At 39.7% G+C, this 20,463-nt stretch overlaps 1 protein-coding gene across 1 annotated transcript; it reads left to right on the top strand.

The window, feature by feature from the left end:
* The first annotated feature begins 626 nt into the window (after positions 1–626).
* On the top strand, positions 627–19,484 carry gpib (glucose-6-phosphate isomerase b). Its single transcript, XM_038282622.1, has 18 exons — positions 627–821; positions 926–1,016; positions 1,167–1,235; positions 1,337–1,456; positions 1,542–1,625; positions 2,401–2,547; positions 2,639–2,710; positions 2,792–2,836; positions 2,926–2,979; positions 9,044–9,104; positions 9,391–9,434; positions 9,540–9,692; positions 10,785–10,914; positions 14,071–14,147; positions 16,071–16,199; positions 16,411–16,486; positions 17,351–17,417; positions 18,941–19,484. Exons 1-18 carry the CDS (start codon positions 703–705, stop codon positions 19,062–19,064), a joined length of 1,662 nt encoding a protein of 553 aa, XP_038138550.1. The 5' UTR covers positions 627–702; the 3' UTR covers positions 19,065–19,484.
* Positions 19,485–20,463: the final 979 nt, after the last annotated feature.

The following is a 20,463-nucleotide window of genomic DNA, read 5'->3' as shown; positions in this document are numbered from 1 at the left end:
AACAACTACATAAGTTATGATTTTTTTTAGAGTACATGTTAATCCTTTTTAGAGGGGGACATGAGTGCAAAGAACAGAATGTGACAAAGGTGAGAAAGATGTTTGAAGAGATACAAAGAAAAAAAGGCTAAGAAGGCATTTAAAACATGCTTTTTAAATTATACTGAGCGATATCACAAGAAATGTATACTTTTAAATGAGATTTTTGAAACAGTCACATTCTGTAAACTTTAATAGACTTATAAAACCAATTTGAAAAGTAAGAATATATATTTTATTTTTTTCTTTAAAGCTTTAAAAGGATCACAGTCACAACAACAGGTTAGCATTATCCACCTACAAAAAACGAATATAAAAGGTTTATGTGTTTGATTCATTATATCTACAGCATCTTATTCATGACAAAGAGACATTTCGGCTCTGCAACACACCCACCAAAGAGCATAACATTTGTTTGTCTAAAAAAAGAAATAAGCATATGTACTTTAGCCACTGCATTGTCAGACTGCTGCTGACCTCTAACCTTCGTGTGGAAGTGTCAAACACTGCAGCAGCTGGTGTGTCAGGTCTCGGAGTGGGAGGGGCCAGCTTAGATCTAGACTGTAGGACCTTCATAAAGTTTTGTCCGAGACCTGCTCGCTCCCACTTAGCCGGGACAGTTGAGCACAGCAGAGCACGGCGAGCCTCCCTCCTCTGGACAGCATGGGACTCACTCAGGACCCCAACTTTCAAAAGCTGCAGGACTGGTACACTGCCCATGCCCTGAACCTTAATATGAGGCACATGTTTGATGCTGATAAAGAGAGATTCAATAAGTTCAGGTATGTCTGTCACCTTAAAATGGTCAGATTCTACCAGCAAATATGGAGAAGCTGTATGAGTGTCCTTTTTGTCGTTCTGGTCATTGTCTCTTTTTTTCTTGCAGCCTTAAACTTACCACAGATGATGGAGATATTCTTCTGGATTACTCAAAGAACCTAATCACAGAGGAAGTCATGAAAATGTTGATTGATCTGGTAATTCAAGCTCTTATCATCTTATCATTAGAATGACTTTTAAAGCTACATGTAGAGGCAAACATTCATTCTGCACTGGCTTGATCCTGGGTCAACAGTTGCTTGTTTCTACAATTTTAACATTATTTACCTTTTTATTATTTTCTTTAGGGCAAGTCTAGAGGGATTGAAGCTGCCAGAGAGAGGATGTTTACTGGAGAGAAAATCAACTTCACTGAGGTGCACATTGAAGCCAAACAATCTTTATATCCTCTTCTACAATGACAGATGATAATCATTTGTATGTTGATCTTTATCTGCCGGTGTTTTGCATTTAAAAGGGGCGCGCTGTGCTCCATGTTGCTTTGAGAAACCGTTCCAACACTCCAATCATGGTTGACGGCAAGGATGTGATGCCGGATGTTAATAAGGTTCTGGAAAAGATGAAAGGCTTTTGTCACGTGAGTGCAACCAGTCGTCGGACAGGAATTTTTTAAAGTTTAGTTCATGAGTGGTGCTTGTGTTAAGTAGGTTTGTTTGTTGCAGAGGGTTCGCAGCGGGGAGTGGAAAGGATACACAGGAAAGGCCATTACAGATGTTGTAAACATCGGAATCGGAGGATCAGACCTCGTAAGTGGAACAACTTAATCAGAATAGTGTCTGACAACAGTGATGTTTTTTAATTGGTGTAATATGGCTCATTACCATGGGCGCCACTCATATGGAGCGGCATGAGCCTTCAGAAAGAGTTAGTTCATTTATTTATCTATTTATTTAGTTCTTCATGCTTTAAACAATCTTGCTACTAATGAAATGAATGTCTGATTAATTGTTAGCACTTTAATTTTGAGATCAAAATCCAACATAGTTGATTAAACGTTAATATTTTATGGAGAATATAGATTATTAATATTTTCTTTTCCAATTACTTTGTGAACTATTGCTAGTTTTCTCAAAAGCATAATAAGTCTTCCCTGGATTATCCAACTCATAACACAACTGTAATGTTGCATACGGAAATTGTATGTGATAGACTAATATAGTGCATAGTGGTGAAGAGTGATAAGGGTTAAACAAATTCTGCAGTTTTTTTACTTTTTGTTCTTATCTTATCTTATCCTATCCCTGTCTAGCTTTCCTACCCTTTTTAAAAGGTATCCTCATCACAGCATGATGCTGCCACCACCATGTTTCACATAGGAATGAGTTAGTGTGTTAGTTTCTGTGTCTCCAACAGGAAACATACTACCTTCTTGCAGCTTTGCACCATGCATTTGTTTTCATTTCCCTTATGCTATTGTTTCAATTTGTTTTGCTTTATTATATTAAAGAATATGAAAATTTCATATATTTTGCGTTTGGTATGAAGTTGAGTACATGTTTTGCACCCTGGCTTTAACCATAGGGTCCTCTGATGGTGACGGAGGCCTTGAAGCCTTACTCAAAGGGTGGTCCCCACGTTTGGTTTGTGTCCAATATTGACGGGACTCACATCGCCAAAACCCTGGCTAAGCTCAACGCTGAGACGACTCTCTTTATCATCGCATCCAAGGTACCTAGAGAGCAAAAAACCTTCAATGAGTGTAAGATCAGGAAACTCAAGATATGACTTTGCATTTTAAGAAGCCCTCATTGTTTTGCAGACGTTCACTACTCAAGAAACAATCACCAATGCTGAGTCAGCCAAAGCCTGGTTCCTGGAACATGCCAAAGATGTGAGTGGATAGATGGGTAAAAGTTGTTTTTTTATGCAGAATAACTGATATCCTCCCTCATTATTTACCTTGCACCAACAGAAAGCTGCTGTTGCCAAACACTTCGTGGCTCTCTCCACAAATGCTGTGAGTTAAATATATATTCATTAACATCAATCTCCAGCATATTAAATCTGCATCTCAACTTTCGGGTTTATCTCCTATCCTCCTTGCAGCCCAAAGTGAAAGACTTCGGCATCGACACGGAAAACATGTTTGAATTCTGGGATGTGAGTGCTCTTTAACGCCTTCACCGTGTGTAGCTGCTCCCCTTCTCATTCCAACGCTGGAATTGGGGGGATTTGAGTAGCTGCTATAAATACACTAGACTTTTGACCTGTGAAGTAGGTGGGACAGAGGCTCAGGAGAGCAGCTGCTGGGTAATCAGAAGCCCCTCTCTTCAGGTTCAGTTATTATTGGTAGTGACCTTTCATCTTGCAGAGGTTACGCAAAAGGTCATAGAGTTGCTTTCGTCTGCGTTGTCGGTATATTAAAAGGAAGCTGCTCCAAGGAGGCCTTTAAAACAGAGAATAAGTGGAGGCATGCAATATTTTTAACCCCTAAGGGCAAAAATATATATTTAGTTCAGGAATTAAGCGAAAAAACTCATATGGATAAAATTATTTTTAATATTATTTCAAGTGATTTCATGCTAAAATGATTGATGCTTCTTATAGAGTGCTAATATTGCATCAGACAATGGAAAATAAATAAAACAGCATTGCTTTATTGTTGTTATGTTCCTGTCTTCACAATCAGGTTAGAGTTCTCCAGCTGACTAGACTGTTATTTATTGGGAGGAGGGTAAACTGCAAAAAAAAGAGTATTGTTTGAAAAGCTGGCCAGACCTCCTTTGTGAGAGCATATAAATTAAACGTTGAGTAGAAGGAAAGAACTCATTGATGCAGAAGAAACAAAGAAAACTTTAACTTTGAGAGGGTTACAAAGCCCAGTCCATTCAAAAGGCGTGGACTTTAGCTGGAGCCATTGCTTCAACACCCACCGAGGTTACAACTAACTGAATACCTAAACCAAGTAATGGTACTTTTTGAAAGTGTGGTAATTTGATTTAATAAAATCCCAGTAAACTCCCCAAATCACTACCTTTCTGTGGCGTTTACGTCTCAAGTAACGCTCGCTGGACGACAGTATTTTCTAGCGAAAAATAGTTTATTGAACACAGACACAACCGACTGATGACGTAGCACGTACAGACTGCTTCAGTGACTGACGTACATCACGCGCTGCGTGCATAGAACTCAAAGCTGCGTCACATATGCGCAGTATGCAATATTATGCACTTAAACTTAGACTCTACATGACATCTCCCCCCCCTTTCAAGTATAGTAGGCATTCACTATACAAACATAAACTGTTAGCCGAACTTTAAACTGTATGCTTAATCTTGTACACCCACTTCACCTTAGCCATTATATGATAAACGAAACCTTCCACAGGCCCAACAAAAAAAAAACAACACATTTTTATAAGTTTCTTCTGTTTTTTTTTCTTTTTTTTTTTTTTTTGTCTTTGTCTTTTTTTTTTCAGAACAGTAACTAAGGGTGTGGGTGGACTTACCACAGTCCCTTGAGATGAGAAGGGATTTATTCTGCCCTTTTGTTCATTATCTCAACTAAGTGGCATACCTGGGGTTTGGTTTAACGATCCGACCAAACCTGGTGACGACTGGCGTAGGGTGTTCAGGAGAACCAGGGATGTCAGCAGGAGCGTCGGCGGTGGTCAAGCCCTGCTCTGCTGGCTCACGCTGTCCATCTTGATCCGTCGGCTGATGAACATCCATCTGTCGTGGTGATGACAGCTCCTGGTTGATCGGCCTGATGTGGCGCCGGTTCCGTCGTGGGGTGTCGCCTCTCTCCGTCTCCAGTGTGAAGGAATGCGGCGCAGCCTCCTGCCGCTGCACGGTCGCTGCCGTTGTCCAAGCCTTTTCTCCGTCGATCTTCAATCTGACTTTATCGCCGATGGAGAGTGGTGGTAGAGGCTTGGCGGAGTACCTGCGGTTGTAGTACTTCTCATAGGACTGTTTCGCTTTTGCGTCATTTTCCTTGACAGTCTCTAGATTAGGCCACATTGGCCGCAGGCTCTCTTTGAGTACGGGGAGTGTTGTGCGGATTTCTCGGCCCATTAGCAACTTGGCTGGACTTTGCCTAGTCGGCTCTGTTGGTGTTGAGCGATAACTCAGGAGAGCTAGGTGAGGGTTATCTTGTTTGAGAATCCACTTCGCCGTCTTCACAGCTCGTTCGGCCATGCCGTTGGATTGTGGGAAGTGAGGGCTGGAAGTAACGTGCTGGAAGTCGTACTCAGCTGTAAAGTTTCTGAACTGCTCGGCTGAGAACTGAGGACCGTTATCTGTCATAAGCTCCTCTGGTATCCCGTAGCGTGTGAAGATGCTTTTCAGCTTTTGTATGACGGTTTCTGAGTTTGTCTTTGGTAAGTCTAGGATCTCAAGCCATCTGGAGAAATAGTCTATCACGATCAAGTAGTGACGACCTTTGAACTCGCACAGGTCTCGTGCGAGCTTCTGCCATGGTAGGTCTGGCAATGGTGTGGAGATCAACGGTTCTCTACTTTGGCTCGGTCTGTTGATGTTGCAATGCTTACATGACATCACAAGCTTCTTCACGTCACTGGCGATGCCCGGCCACCACACAGCGCCGTTGTACCGTTCTCGGCACTTGGTAAGGCCTTGGTGGCCCTCATGAATCCTCTGCAACATAAAGTCTCTCATACTGCAAGGGATCACAATCTGCTTACCATGTCGCAGCAATCCATTGGCCTCACTAAGTGAGCCCCGGTCTTTGAAGTAGGCACTTGCTCTGACAGCTACGCTCTTCGAGTGTTCAGGCCACCCCTTTTGGACATACTTAAGGACCCACTGGAGCTCAGCATCCGTTCTTGTCTGGTCCTTTATCTGCTGGATGATCGGCTTCCTCACCCTCAGGTCGTCTTCCACCGAGTCCACGTACGCTTTCACCTCCGCTTCTAGGTCACCTAGGTCGGTCTCCGCCATTGGCTGCCTAGATAGGGCGACGACTAGGTGTTTGCCTGGAACATATTCTGCGACTGGGTTAAACTTCATTAATCTGATAAGCAGGCGCTGACAGCGAATTGGTGTGGTGTCGAGGTCTTTCGAGTTGATTAGAGTCACCAGTGGCTTGTGGTCTGTAAGTAGCTTGTATCTTTCTAAGCCGCAAAGATACTGATAGAAACGCTCAGAGGCCCACACTCCTGCGAGGCACTCCTTTTCTATTTGAGCGTATCTCTTCTCGGCATCAGTCAACGTACGCGAACAGAACGCAACAGGTTTCAGGGCCCCATCATGGCTCTGTAGGAGGACTCCTCCGAGCCCATAGCTGCTTGCGTCTGCACTTACGACGGTTGGCTTTGCCGGATCAAAGAACTCCAAGACTGGTGCTGTTGAGATCAGCCGTTTCACTTCGGTGAACGCTCTGTCTTGCTGGGGGCCCCAGCACCAATCTCGCTCAGTCTTGAGTAGCTCGTTGAGCGGCTGTAACACTGTGGAGAGGTTTGGTAGGTAACGGCCTAAGTAGTTCACCATACCGAGTAGCCGTCTCAGCTCACTCACGTTCTGAGGTGGTTCCATGGATGTTATGGCTTTGACCCTCTCTTGGTTAGGGGCTATGCCATCCTTGGTCACGACTTGTCCCAGGAAGTTCAGCTCCGGTCGGCTAAGCCTGCATTTGTCCTTGTTTAGACGTAGACCTGCAGCGGTGATGGTCTCCATTACTCGCTTTAGCCTCTGGTCGTGAATTTCCTGTGTTTCTCCGCAGACCAAAATGTCGTCCATGTACACGACTGTCCCTTCATGCCCTTGCAGTAGTTCCGACATCTTTCGCTGAAAGATCTCGGGCGCCGATGTAATCCCAAACGGTAGCCGCTTAAAGCAGTATCTGCCTAGGGGCGTGATGAAGGTGGTTAGACGTGCACTGTCCTCTTCCAGAGGAATTTGCCAGAACCCGCTCTCGGCGTCTAAGCTGGAGAACACGGTACTCTTTGCTAGCTTGGGCATGATGTCATCCAAGGTAGGTAAAATAAACTTTTCACGTTTCACATTTTCATTAAGCTTTTTCAGGTCTACGCAAATTCTTATTTTTCCGTTCTTTTTCATGACAGGTACCATAGGCGCGCACCATTCAGTCGGATCAGTAACCTTTTCTATTATGCCCATAGATTCCATTCTTTTTAACTCCTCTTCGACTCTGGGGAGTAGTGGAATTGGTACTCGCCGTGGCGTGGCAATGCTGTATGGCTCTGCGCCTTCTTTAAGCGTGATTTTCACTGGCGCTCCTTTCAGTGTCCCTAAGCCACTGAATGTGCTGATCTCATCTATGCACTTAATTAGGCCCAGTCTGGTTGCCACAGTTCTGCTCAGGAGATTGTCGCCATTTGTTTTGACTACAACTACTCTGAAGCAGCAATTTCGCAGTTGCCCGCTGATATTAGCCTTTAATTTAGCTAAAAACTGGCCCCGTGTGGCCACCGTACCGCCTGGGCTCTGGAGGGTGTTCTTCACTTCACTGAGCTTGGGCTTGCTCCGTAGTGTTTCGTATGTGGCTTCAGACATAATTGAGGTGTCCGCTCCGGAATCAATTTTAAATGACACTGGCGTATCTGCTACATCTAGAGTGGTGCGCCATGGTGGCTCATCCTCTGCTAGTGGTGCATCCGTTTGTTTTAGCTCCACTGAGCCCAGGAACACTGTCTCATCATCACCAGCTTCGGTAACCTCTTGTACAGTTTTTGAGTAACACACAGCTGCAAAGTGCCCAATTTTGTTACACTTCATGCACTTTTTGCCTTTTGCACTGCACTGCTCGGCCTCCGTATGATTACGCCCGCATCTCGTGCATGCTCCTCGCTTTGTCTTTTTGTTTCCCTTCGGCATGTTGTGGAATTTCTTATATTCGGTTTTCCTCACGGATTTTACATTGTCCACGTGCTCTGCGCCGTGCCCCCTGTCTGTATTCTGTAACTTAATCAACTCACAATGCCTGGCTGTTTCAATGGCAGTCTTCAGTGTTAAATCACTTTTCATTTGCAGTCTTTGTGACACTTGTTTATCCCGAATTCCAATCACTATGCGGTCCCGCATTTGTTCCTCTTTCAGTGCTCCAAAGTCACAGTTTTCAGCTAGCTCATACAGTTGCCTTACGAATGCTTCCACGCTCTCGCCTGGTTGTTGAGCTCTTGAGTGGAACTTGGCGCGTTCATAAATCACGTTTCGTTTCGGGATGAAATGTTCGTCGAATTTAGCCATTACAACGTCGTAAACGTCAGCATCTGCTGCATTAGTAAACGTGAAAGCCTTGAATATGTGCTCTGCCTCCGCTCCCATGGAATAGATCAATGCATGTACCTGCACATTTTCCTCCTCCTCCGCGAGCAGTGAAGCTACGCGGTACCTGCTGAATCGTAGCTTCCAGTCAGGCCACGCTTCGGGCTTAGAGAAGTCGAACTGCTCCGGTGGGTTAAACTTTGCCATGGCGATACACACTTCGTTTTTTTTTGTTTTTCTTTTTCACGTCCGACGTTACACAGCTCCAATCCAGTTGTCTTCTGACACCATGTGGCGTTTACGTCTCAAGTAACGCTCGCTGGACGACAGTATTTTCTAGCGAAAAATAGTTTATTGAACACAGACACAACCGACTGATGACGTAGCACGTACAGACTGCTTCAGTGACTGACGTACATCACGCGCTGCGTGCATAGAACTCAAAGCTGCGTCACATATGCGCAGTATGCAATATTATGCACTTAAACTTAGACTCTACATGACACTTTCCTCCATTACATTTCTTTCACATCTGAAAAGAAAACTTTTGGTCACTGAGCAAACCCGAATCTCCCTCCAGACTTTCGGTCTTCCCTGTTTCACCTCACACTTTTTCCCTCCACTCAACTTTCCCATTCTTGAAGATCTGCCAGCTTTTACTCTGTGTTTAACAATCTTTATCTGTCACATCAGCAGTGTTCTCCCTGATTGTGTAGGCCACAATAACACCACCTCTGGTTTGAATGGACATCATTTTCTAATTCTTCAATGGGGAGTTAGATTTGGTTTTCTGTTAGCTGTAAGATAAAAACATAAAAATTAAAAAAGACATTTTAAAAATCATTCTGTTTAAAAAAATGTCTATGTGGGATTTCTCAATTTATAAATTGAAATCAATTAAGTTTATATGATTTTCTAGATTATTGAGATTTAAAAATAAGTTTAAAAGTAAATTTATTCATGTCTCTTTTTTCTTCTAGTGGGTTGGAGGTCGTTTCTCCTTGTGGTCAGCAATTGGAATGGCCATTGCTTTGCATATTGGTACGTAATGGATAATTACAATGCTCATTACTGAGCTGTGACAACGGCAGGCTGATGCACAGTTATTACAGTGTTTTTGTTCATTCTGCTGAATGCACAAATGTCTGCACAGATGTTTAAAGGGATTTGTTCGATACTAGCATCAATAATTCAGCTCAGCTGCAGTGCTGTGTTAACCAACACTGTCAGGCTGCCAGACAGACTTAACATTCTGCTCATGCTGGATTCTGCTGATATGCTGGAGTTTTTCTAATTCTACAACTTCTCTGTTACATTTTCCCATCAGGCTTTGATAACTTTGAGAAACTTTTGTCAGGAGCCCACTGGATGGTAGGAGCACCTCAGTGAGCCCATCACCTCTTGAATATATAATAAATAGAGGCATTTTTTACCAAACAACAAAGCAAACATAGCTTTTCCTTCTCTCTGCTGCAGGACAAACATTTCAGATCTGCTCCCCTGGAAAAAAATGCCCCCGTCCTACTGGCGCTACTGGGCATCTGGTACATTAACTTCTTCCATGCTGAGACACAGACTATGCTCCCCTACGACCAGTATATGCACCGTTTTACTGCCTACTTCCAACAGGTCTGTTCTTTCAGAGGCATCAAGGATAGATTTTCAATATTTTTTTTTTCTCATTTAGCTTATTTCAGGCCTATATACTGAAATATTAACAGAGGAGATGCACTGCACCAGATATAGGCACAGGCAAATTTCAATCTGTGGACTTCAGAGCAGATAAAAAGAAAAAGGTTTGCAAAATTTAGACACCAAATTAATGAAAATAACAAATACTTGTCCCTTAATGCTGACACCTCATTTCTAATTAGCAAGGTTGTTTCATTTATTTTTTTTTTGTGTTCTTTTTATAAAGGATAATAAGGCGGCGCTAACAAGTTATTCTACCTACAGTATTAAGGATGATAGTCATAAGAAAAAAAGATGTCTGATTAGCCTAAACCTCTGTATTAACATTAAAGAATAATGCAAAAGAAGTAGGAATCAATACTTTTTTTGTGACAGAATACCATGAATTATAAATCAAACCAGAAAATTATTTGATAGATTTAGCAGTTCTGGATAAAATACGAAACAAGTACAAAGGCTGTCTCCCTAAACTTCTTTTATTTTGATTAGAAAAATCTAAATAATCTAAACAAATATTATTGTTTGATATTTTTAAGGAACGCAAATGGAGGGATTCTTTATGATTTCATGCATTAAACAAAATGAAAAATCTAAATATGAATTTATTATGGTTAAATTGCTTATTTTCAATCAAAGCCGAAATACTTATTTTGACATCTGGTAGATTTATTGGTGCACCTAGAAGGCTTGGTAGAATACATCAAATAGGACATTAAGAGTGACATTATGAACCTGAAGAAAAAATGGCTGCTGTATACACACTGAAAGGGATTAATGGAATATTGTTGATGATGAATGAAAAGGTAAAGGAAATATGGCAACAACAAAGACATATAATCACATAAAACTTAAGACCAAATCTAAATGATTACCACCAAAGCTAACCCCCCCAAAATCTAAACAAAATCTAGAAACCATAATCAGATTTTTAGACATTATAGAAGGAAGGAAAATAGTATAATTAAAATCCTGCTATAATCAAGGATCTCTTAAAATATGCAATGATTATAAAAGTTTTCTATAATTTAGGGAGACATGGAATCGAATGGAAAGTATATCACCAACCATGGAGCTCGAGTGAACTACCATACTGGGCCCATAGTGTGGGGGGAGCCAGGAACCAATGGACAGCATGCCTTCTACCAGCTCATCCATCAAGGTAAAAACAAAAAAAAAGACAAAGACTACTGTCATACAGTCTAATTCAATATGTGGGAAGTTTTCATTCTAGCAGCACCAGGAGCTGTTTTGGAACAAACCAGGCATGGGAAGAAATAAATCAATTTAATTCCTTTGGATTTTTTTCTGTGAAAAAAAATTAACAACATTAAAAGACAAAAAAGAAACATATGAAATAAATAATTTTGAATAAAATGCGTCTCTGAAACTAATCCTTGACAGAGATTTGGGACACAGATAATCCTTTTTGGTCCCCTCACTATCCACTGCAGGGTCCTCAAGTCTGAGAGTGCACCCTGCAACATTTCTATATGTGAATAAAAAAAAAATATGGGATACGTTTTGTATGACTTTCACAGTGAGGATTACAGCAATATACTATGAAACATACTGCAGCTATTTACTATAATTTCATATCTGTTGTATTACAATACATTGTTGTAGAAGCATAACCGTATACTGTTATATTACTGTGATTGTACAATACATTTCAGGGGAATTACAGCATTTTACTATACAGCTTTACAATAAGGCCCTATATTTTTACAGCATGTATTGTGAAAGTAATGTACAAGTTGACAGTAATTTATTGTGTATTCACATCATCCATCCATCCATTATCTGATTGTTGTCCAATTGTTCCAATTGGGGTCACGAGGGGTGCTGGTGCCTATCTCCAGCTGTCTACGGGCGAGAGGCGAGGTCCACCCTGTACAGGTCGTCAGTCCATCATAGGGTAACACAGAGACAAACAGGACAAACAACGATTCACGCACACACTCACACCTAAGGAGAATCTAGAGAAGCCAATTAACCTAACAGTCATGTTTTTGGACTGTGGGAGGAAGCCGGAGTACCCAGAGAGAACCCACGCATGCTCAGGGAGAACATACAAACTCCTTTGCAGAAAGACCCCGGGCCAGGAATCAAACCCAGAACCTTTTTGCTGCAAGGCAGCAGTGCTACCCACTACTATTCACAACATAAATAGTCAAATTAATACAAATGAAGACATCCATCCATCCATCTTCTCATGCTTCATCCATCAGGGTCACGTTGGGGCGGGCATTCCATGGGCAACAGGCTGGGTACACCCTGGAGGGGTCACCAGTCTGTCACAGTGCATCACAGAGACGTAACACTGTGCACACTCACACCTAATGATGATGGAGAGATGCCTATTAACTGAACACTCATGTTTTTGGTTTGTGGGAGGAAGCCAGCGTACCAAGAGAGAACCAACTTATGCATAGGAAGAACATGCACTCAGTGTGGACAGACAGCGAATCAAACCCATGACCTTCGTGCTGCAAGGTCACAGTGCTACAAACTGCGCCACTGTGCATTTTTTTCACATGATGGTCTTTGGAGCCCCCAGCCTGTTTTTTTTTCCACTCCAGTTTTATTTATCTTATCCTTGACTAGCTTTCCTAAACGTAGTCTCATCACAGTATGATTCTGCCACCATCATGTTGCACATAAGAATAAATGAGTGTGTTAGTTTCTGTGGCTTCAACAAGAAACATACTGCCTTCTTGCAGCTTTGCACTATAAATTTACTGAGAATCAGTAGTCATTGCACAATTAACCCCCCCCCCCCTCAACAAATTACTCTGAAGTAAAGTTAATGTTATCCCAATTGAATATTTATCAACAACTACATTTTTTTTTTTGAAACGTTCATTAAATGAACTTTAATAAATTAAAATTTCTAGTCATTAAAAACGTTGTAAAATGCAAAGGAACTGGGAGGAAACTGGCTCTTCAACAGCCAGTCATTCAGCTATCAGTGTCACAGTAACAGTAAGAGGATTGGTGTGAGGCCTACATGGCAAGATAAGAGAGGAGGGGAGAGAGAGTGATGAAGGGATGTCATAAAGGTGTCAGGCATTCAACTCCACTCAAACATTAGCAAAGGTCTCAAACATGACAAAGATAGTTTTAGTATTTGATAGACCCATGTGTTGCAGGCAGCCTTTATTTAGGTGTTCACCTGTGCATTTTCCCATATTAAACCCTAATAGACTTATAATACAAACTTGTTGGGTGCTTTTTTTTAATAGCCATTTTAAGCAAAGTAATGACGTCCAAAGCGCTATTAACTTTATAAGCTTTGGCTAAAACAAGGAAATCCATTGTCCAGGTGCTTAAAGACCACTAATAAGAGGAGAATCAACTTTACTTAAGTATGCAGCAGAACCCTTACATGTACTGCAGCAGACTCACCTTAGCCTCTTCCTATTCCATTAGCAGATGCTGTGAGAAGGGTCAACAATGTCATTTAATGGCTAACTAAATATGAACTATTTCATCAAATAAATATTCTGTAAAAATTATCACAATAAAATAATATTAGTACTTTGAATCAGTGATGCATGTAGCTTATCTTTTCCATTCAGCTTGGCATAGAGAAACAGCTCCTTCCAATCAAGCAGTGTCAAGCTCAGTTATGTAATTATTTGCTATATTTCACTGCAATAGATGCTGTGAAATCCTTGCATTTTTTAATTATGTTGCTGTAATGTTACAGACCTTGTTTTGATATAACACTTGTTTAACACAGTACTTGAACTCATCTATTTTTCGCTTTTATCAACAGCAACAATAAAATGCAAAGTGCTTTAAAGAATACTCTGCAGTTTAGGGCATCTAAAGACAGGAATTGGTTCCTAAACCAATGCCATATTTTTTTTTCTTTTAAGCCCCCAGCTACTTGTTGTTTAGTTGGAACATATATGAAAGCATCTGCGAAACATCTACATGCAGCTTTCCTTTAGCTCATTAATGCACAACGAAAAAGCAGTAGCCTTGAATGTAACCTTCCTGTACACCAGTTTTATTATTACAACATTTCAACCTTGTGCTGTTAGCATCGACATATTGTTCTCTATTTATTGGAATATATAAAATTAAGAGCTTATTGTGAAAAAGTCAACTTTTAAAGTACATGTGAGAACTTCTACTACAGTAAACCTCATGATTTAATGTATTATAGGAGAAAAATACACCAACTACATCCTGTTCACTGGATATTTTATTGTTGAAAATTTGACAAACGTGTTTGAGTACCGTGTTCATAATGGGACATACTTTAGAAAAGGTTTGTCGTTACTTGACTCTGGTTTGTTCATTGCAGGAACACGAATGGTCCCAGCTGACTTCCTGATCCCGGCTCAGAGCCAGCATCCACTCAGAGACAACCTGCATCACAAGGTGTCCCAGAATATGTTCAAATCCGATTAAAACAAAGAGAGTGCATTTGTAGATGATATGCTAAGATTATTTAGTATCCTATAACATTATATCCAGTGTTGGGAAAGTTATCTTTCTACGTGAACTAGTTCAAAGTTCAGTTCACACATTTTAAAATGAACTAGTTCAGTTCATAGTTCACAATTCCAAAAAACGAACTAGTTCATAGTTCTTTTTTTTTTTTTTTTTTTTTCATATATTGCTCAATTACACCATAGCCTACTGTAGAACCACAGACGGCAATTATTTTATCAGTTGTAACACTGAAACTGTGCGTCAGATTTCATCTTCATATCCAGTTTTGAATCCTTTTCCAACCAGGGGTTACATTAGCATTGAGGGGACAGCATTTCCCCATTGTTGCTTTAATGCTTTGTTGCTGTCCATTCACTTCACACTAGTAGCAGCTGCAGCTTTCATCCCTACAGTATATTCTCAAAAACATCAGGAAAAATGTGCTGCTTGAATGGTCTTTTTTATAAGTAATTATTAAAAGAAAAATAGGAAAGTAGTCTTTAAGGTGCAAATGTTTTTTTTTTTTTTTTTATAATTTTTTCCATTTGAAATTCCATTTCAATACATACTAAAAAGGAATACTGGAATCCTGGAAAATTATACCAGGCAGGTTTAACAAACAAGTTACATGGATAGTAAAACCATCAAGAACAGGGGTCTTCTATGTTTTCCAGACCAAGGACCCCCAAACTGATGGCGAGATGGAGCGATACCCCCTAACTATATATATTGTATGAAATTGTGTCCTATAGTCACTCTATTACAGATGGAGTAATGTAAAGAAATTATTTTCTCCCTGGGATTATTAAAGTTTTTCTGATTCTGATTCCTGGTTGATGGGACAGGTGTTGTGAAGGAAACGGTGCCCAGCTTGAAAGAGCTCCTGTGTGTCGCTGAATGTGAGCATTGATGACTGAAAGACATCTTTTGTCTCGATTTATCTGTTTACTACAGTGTGTTGATTTCATGTTAATGAGTATTTAAAGACATTTCAATTAGTGGGGGAAAAAAATGCAGGGGGGGAATATAAAAATATCAACTAACCATGCAGACCCTCATGCAGTACCTCCGTAGACCCTCTAGGGGTCGCGGATCCCCTGTTGAAGACCTCCGCTCAAGAAGATTTTACTAACACAAACTGAGGGACCAGGCTGAGGTAGGAATTTAAGGTTACTGAAGTGCGGATTTTTTTACTGAAAGCCGGCGGGCAAACTTGTTGCCATCATCTTCACCGAACACCTGGTCATAAACCTGTTTTAAGTCGCCTCCACGCTGCTGTGGCTTCCATGCTGCATTTTGTTTTGATGACTCACGCGGCATTTGTTGTTGAAATATAAAAAAAAAAACACTGGTAGCTGCTGTTGCCAGATTGGGTGTTTTTCCCGCTACATATTAAGGCTTGTTTACGGTGTGATTTAGCTGGGGTTTCGCCTGGAGGGCTTTATAGAAATCTGGCAACCTATTGAACGGAGTTGAACTGAGAGAGCGTGCCGTTCACAGACACCAGAATGAACGAGTTCACAATAACGTTCACCAGGAAATAATGCAGTACGTTCAGTTCACGTTCGCCCAAAATATGAACGAGTTCATGAACTTTCGTTCAATGAACGCGCTCAGGCACAACACTGATTATATCTATAATTTGCATCTCTAGGTTTCTGTTTTGCAGCTAATACAACATTGTTTTTTCTTGTATACATACATTTTCTTACATAAATTACTTAAAATAGCCCAATAAACCTACATTTCTGTTAATACTGACTACTGAAAGTGTATTAATTTCAATTTGTTGTTGAAATATAAAAAAAAAACATTTTAACAAAGTAATAATTTTGAAATATGTTAAAATAGATTTTAACCTGTTTTTAGATATTGGTGGCCAACTTCCTTGCACAGACAGAAGCCTTGATGAAGGGTAAAACAACAGAGGAGGCCAGGAAGGAGCTGGAGGCAAGCGGACTCAGTGGAGAAGCTTTGGAGAAAATTTTACCTCACAAGGTAAACTTATAGGAGGAAAATGTGCCATTTATTTTAAAAAGGAGATGATTATTCTAAAATAAAATATTTTACAACGGGACACAGGCTTCCCTGCGGCCACACTGAGAGCATGTGAATCAGCATCCCCCTGAAGACTCTTTAGCGTTTGCCTTAATCAAACAAAGCAAATGCATTGATTTTAGTATAATTGATCTCTATGTGATCAACTCAGGTATTCCAAGGAAACAGACCGACCAACTCCATCATCTTTAAGAAGCTGACACCCTTCACACTTGGAGCACTTATTGGTGAGATTTACTGATCACAATATCACTAAGTAGACAAATGAATAAGTAAATGATTACATGTAGTTATTTCATACTTGTCACATAATTTATTAGATCACATTTCATATCTCATGTTTGTTTCTCTTATTGATTTTATTTTTATGATTTCATGATCTATTATTTTCCATCTTGAATACTTTTAGGCTTTCCTCCTGGATCTGATCTAAACTTACCAAGATAAACCTAAATATTACAAATATTTCTTGTATTCATGCAAAAATAGTTCAACATTAAGGCAACCTAGCTAAGTATAAACAATCCAAATATAAAGATTAAAATGTTAAAGTATAAATAGTTTTAAAAAAAAGTTGTTGTTTTTTTTTTTACATGCAATAGTTCTGGAGGAACCATAGATAATGACATAAATTATATTAGAAAGTCTTTATTGGTAGCAACATTATCAGAAATAAAAATGAAGGACAACAAAAAGCTTTTAAAGTTTTGTCTTCCAATTTCCATACATCTTATAAAATAGCAATGAAATATGTAAAATGATTTTGGTGTAATAATGTGGCTCTGTGTGGAAAAAAGGTTCAAACGTGAACATTTTGGAATGAAATGAAAACAATGTTGTGAATGTTTCACATTTTTTAAAATCGCTCAACTGTTCCATTAAGAAAGCAGAATATTGAAAGCAGCAACTGCATGAATCGAAGCTGCTGCAATATCCTGAAGGGGTTCAGTGAGGACATGAGCACACAGTTGCGTGGTAACAGTCAGTCTGTTATATTATGTCATCTGTTCAGGCAAAACATAAAAAACATGCAATTAATGGTACATTTCTTTCTTTAAGTGTTATAATATTCAATCCGTGTTTCGTTGCAGCCATGTATGAGCACAAGATCTTTGTCCAGGGTGTGATGTGGGAGATCAATAGCTTTGACCAGTGGGGGTAAGTTTCTGTTCTTTCTTCATATACCCAGATCAAAACAACCCACAACGCCTGTGTTAAATGAAACCTGAGTTTGCATGTCATTCTAATGCTCAAGCTTTGAGCAAACGTATATTTTATCCTGAAGTTACTATTTACGATAGTGTAGTTTGCACATTTCTATTGGAGCAGTTCTAACTGGTTTTGGGAGGTTTGTCTTAATTTTACAGCCAGAGTAAATATCTAGGCATTTTACAGTATTTGCATCACGCAGATGATATAAAGTACCATCTGCTAAAATGCAGAAGTACATCTGGCACAGGAAGGCGAAAATAAAATAACAATTATTGGCTTTACTGTAGGTTTAATGCTTGATGTGTTTGCAAACAATTTCTCCGGTCAAATAAGGCCTAAGCAGTATTTATCGTTGTACTGTAGAAACATTCCTATAAATTACATCAGGAAAATCTTCTTCTTTTTTTGCTCTTTTTTGCTCTCAGCTCTTGCACTAACTCAGCACAAAGAAATGCAAGGTTAAAAATGAAAGAACATCAAGCACTGCCCAATAAAAACCAGGCAAGCTTTTCTTTTTTATGAAGGAAAATGACAAAGATTTTCTTATTTATTTTTTGATAAAATTACAAGTTAATAGATTATATTGTAATACACATTCCTAAAAATGCTGTGATTGGATTTTTGATTCAATTAATTAATTCTCACAGATTATTATGTTTTATGGTGTATTTAGTATGACCTGGTTTTCAGTGCAAAAATAAAGCAAACAGTGGGCAGAGAACATCTGCAACAAATGAAGATGATTGTATCCTACTGTTCAGTTTCCAGGTTGTACAGAAATTTCAAAGAGCACTGTTTTAAAAATGTTTTCCAGTTTTTGTCACTCACTTATGAAGGTACAAACTGTGTATTTTTTATGTTTATTACACACAGAATAAATAAGCCTTTATTTCTTGTAATTTGGATGGTTATGACCAATGAAAAGTTAAACCCTGCAGAAAATCAGTCAGAAAGAGCAACAGAGCAATCTACTAAAGGAGTTTAAAGGACATCATATGAATTCTTTGCATCAAGCTTAATGCAGATGCTGTTTTCATTTTCAAAACTTGACAGCTGCCCACATTACAAAATATCCCAAAAGGTGAATGTCTCCATGCTGCAGTGATGCAACAATTGATGCAATAGGAGCCCAAAGCAAGTGTTGAGTGCAGAGCTGAACATTTATTTCATAAGCCAGACCTTTCCTGTCAGTGTAAAGTTTCCTTTCCATTGATATTTTAGAACATTTATGATTTTCCAAGAGCTGATTTTTTGTATTTTATTATCTGTGAGCCATTCCTATATAAAATACAGTGAATCAAGTCTTACCATTTTTTTTATCCATCAATCTAAAGCATAAATGTCTTTCTGAAACAAGTGAGAACAAATCTTAAACTTTTCATGATTTTCTGAAATGCACCTCCTCTTGACTATACATAGTAGCATCAGTAAACTTAATTAATTCATTTCCTCTATTATTCCACTAACAGAGTCGAACTTGGAAAGCAGCTTGCAAAGAAGATTGAGCAAGAACTCAAGGACACCACGGAGGTCCACTCCCACGACTCGTCCACTAATGGACTCATAAACTTCCTCAAGAAAAACTTTGCCTAAGTTCAAAGCTTTCCCTGAACATCTTTGCCCTTCTGATTGGAATGGTGTCTCTCTGAGGCAGCTGGTCACTCCCACGCAGCCAAACCAAAGGACTTGATGTTTGTGTTTTAATTAGGACTACACAAAAAAAAAATAATAATGCAACCGTTTTTTGCATTTACTTAATCATATTCGGTTACTTTAACACATTCTTTCATGTTAGCCAGGTAGGACATAAAACAATCTTAAAGTAACTAAATATGATTAAGTAAATGCCAAAAAGTTGCATTATTATTGTCTCCAGTGCTGTCTTTGCTGTGTCTCAAATGTAGACAGTTGTTGCTGAAAGCAGAATGAATCATATCCCTGTCTCTACTTCTGCAGTAACTTGTGTTTCTGAAATAAATATTTTTTTTCAGATCCTCAGTGGCACTCACAAAATTGAGCTGCATCATTATTCTCCCACAGAATGTGCAAATGAACCAACGTGGGTCGGAAAAATAGGCCGTCAGTAGATGGCGCCAGAGTGCATGGAATAAATTTCATTGGAGCACAAAGGCTTCTCAGAAAGGACAATTTGTTGGAACAAAAGAACAAAGTTCATTTCGTTTTTTGGTGATTTCTTCCTCCCCATAGGTCCCTAGACTCCAAAGCATCCATTTAGGGAGAAAAATAAACAACATTGGGTTCTCAATCCTCTCCTAATTTGCACTTCATCTAAACACCATTATGGCTAGGAAACATATACCAAACTTCCTGTGAATATCTCAATACAGCAGGACTCCACATGTGGTGATGGTGCTTATTAATAAAATCTGCTATTTGCTGAGATGCATGATGCCAGTATGCCTCAACAAATACTTAGCATTGTCTCTCCAAACCTTCTGCTGGGTACAATTACAGAGTGTGCATGAGGACAAACAGAAAGTTAAAAAAGAATCTCAGACACCACCAGTTTTCACTGCTGTTGCCAGGCAACACTACATTACTTCAACTCCAACTTGTGTTTTTTTTTCTTTTCTTTTTTTTAATCTCCAGCTCTGAAGCATGATACAAGAAAGGGACAGAGTTAGTCTAATGATACCATCGGCATGCGCCCTAATGAGTTATTAGTTCTCATCAGCATTAAAAGGAAGTGTTGCTGTTTGCCACAGGGTCTGAGTGGTGACTGTAGGGTTGAGTTTAACAAGCAGGAAGCATGAGGCATGAGGAAACAGAACAACAAAAAAGGCCAGTTATCAAACTGCAGCATGAAAGCATGGATATGTTCCGTATACTCGTTCCTCGCATGTTTGTCTTACAGTGCCTCTGCATACCTCTGCAGTGCACTTTGAGCTTCACAGGTTTAGTAGGCGTGCATTTTATTTCCTTCTGGTCCATCTGTGTGCTCTCATTGGCCTAACCAAGGTTTGGTCCTGCG

This window comes from Cyprinodon tularosa, unplaced genomic scaffold (genome assembly GCF_016077235.1).
Source record: "Cyprinodon tularosa strain WSP-4 unplaced genomic scaffold, ASM1607723v1 ctg186, whole genome shotgun sequence".
Lineage (NCBI taxonomy): Eukaryota > Metazoa > Chordata > Actinopteri > Cyprinodontiformes > Cyprinodontidae > Cyprinodon > Cyprinodon tularosa.
Note: the sequence above shows the minus strand (reverse complement) of the source record. Positions and strands in the feature narration are given on the sequence as shown.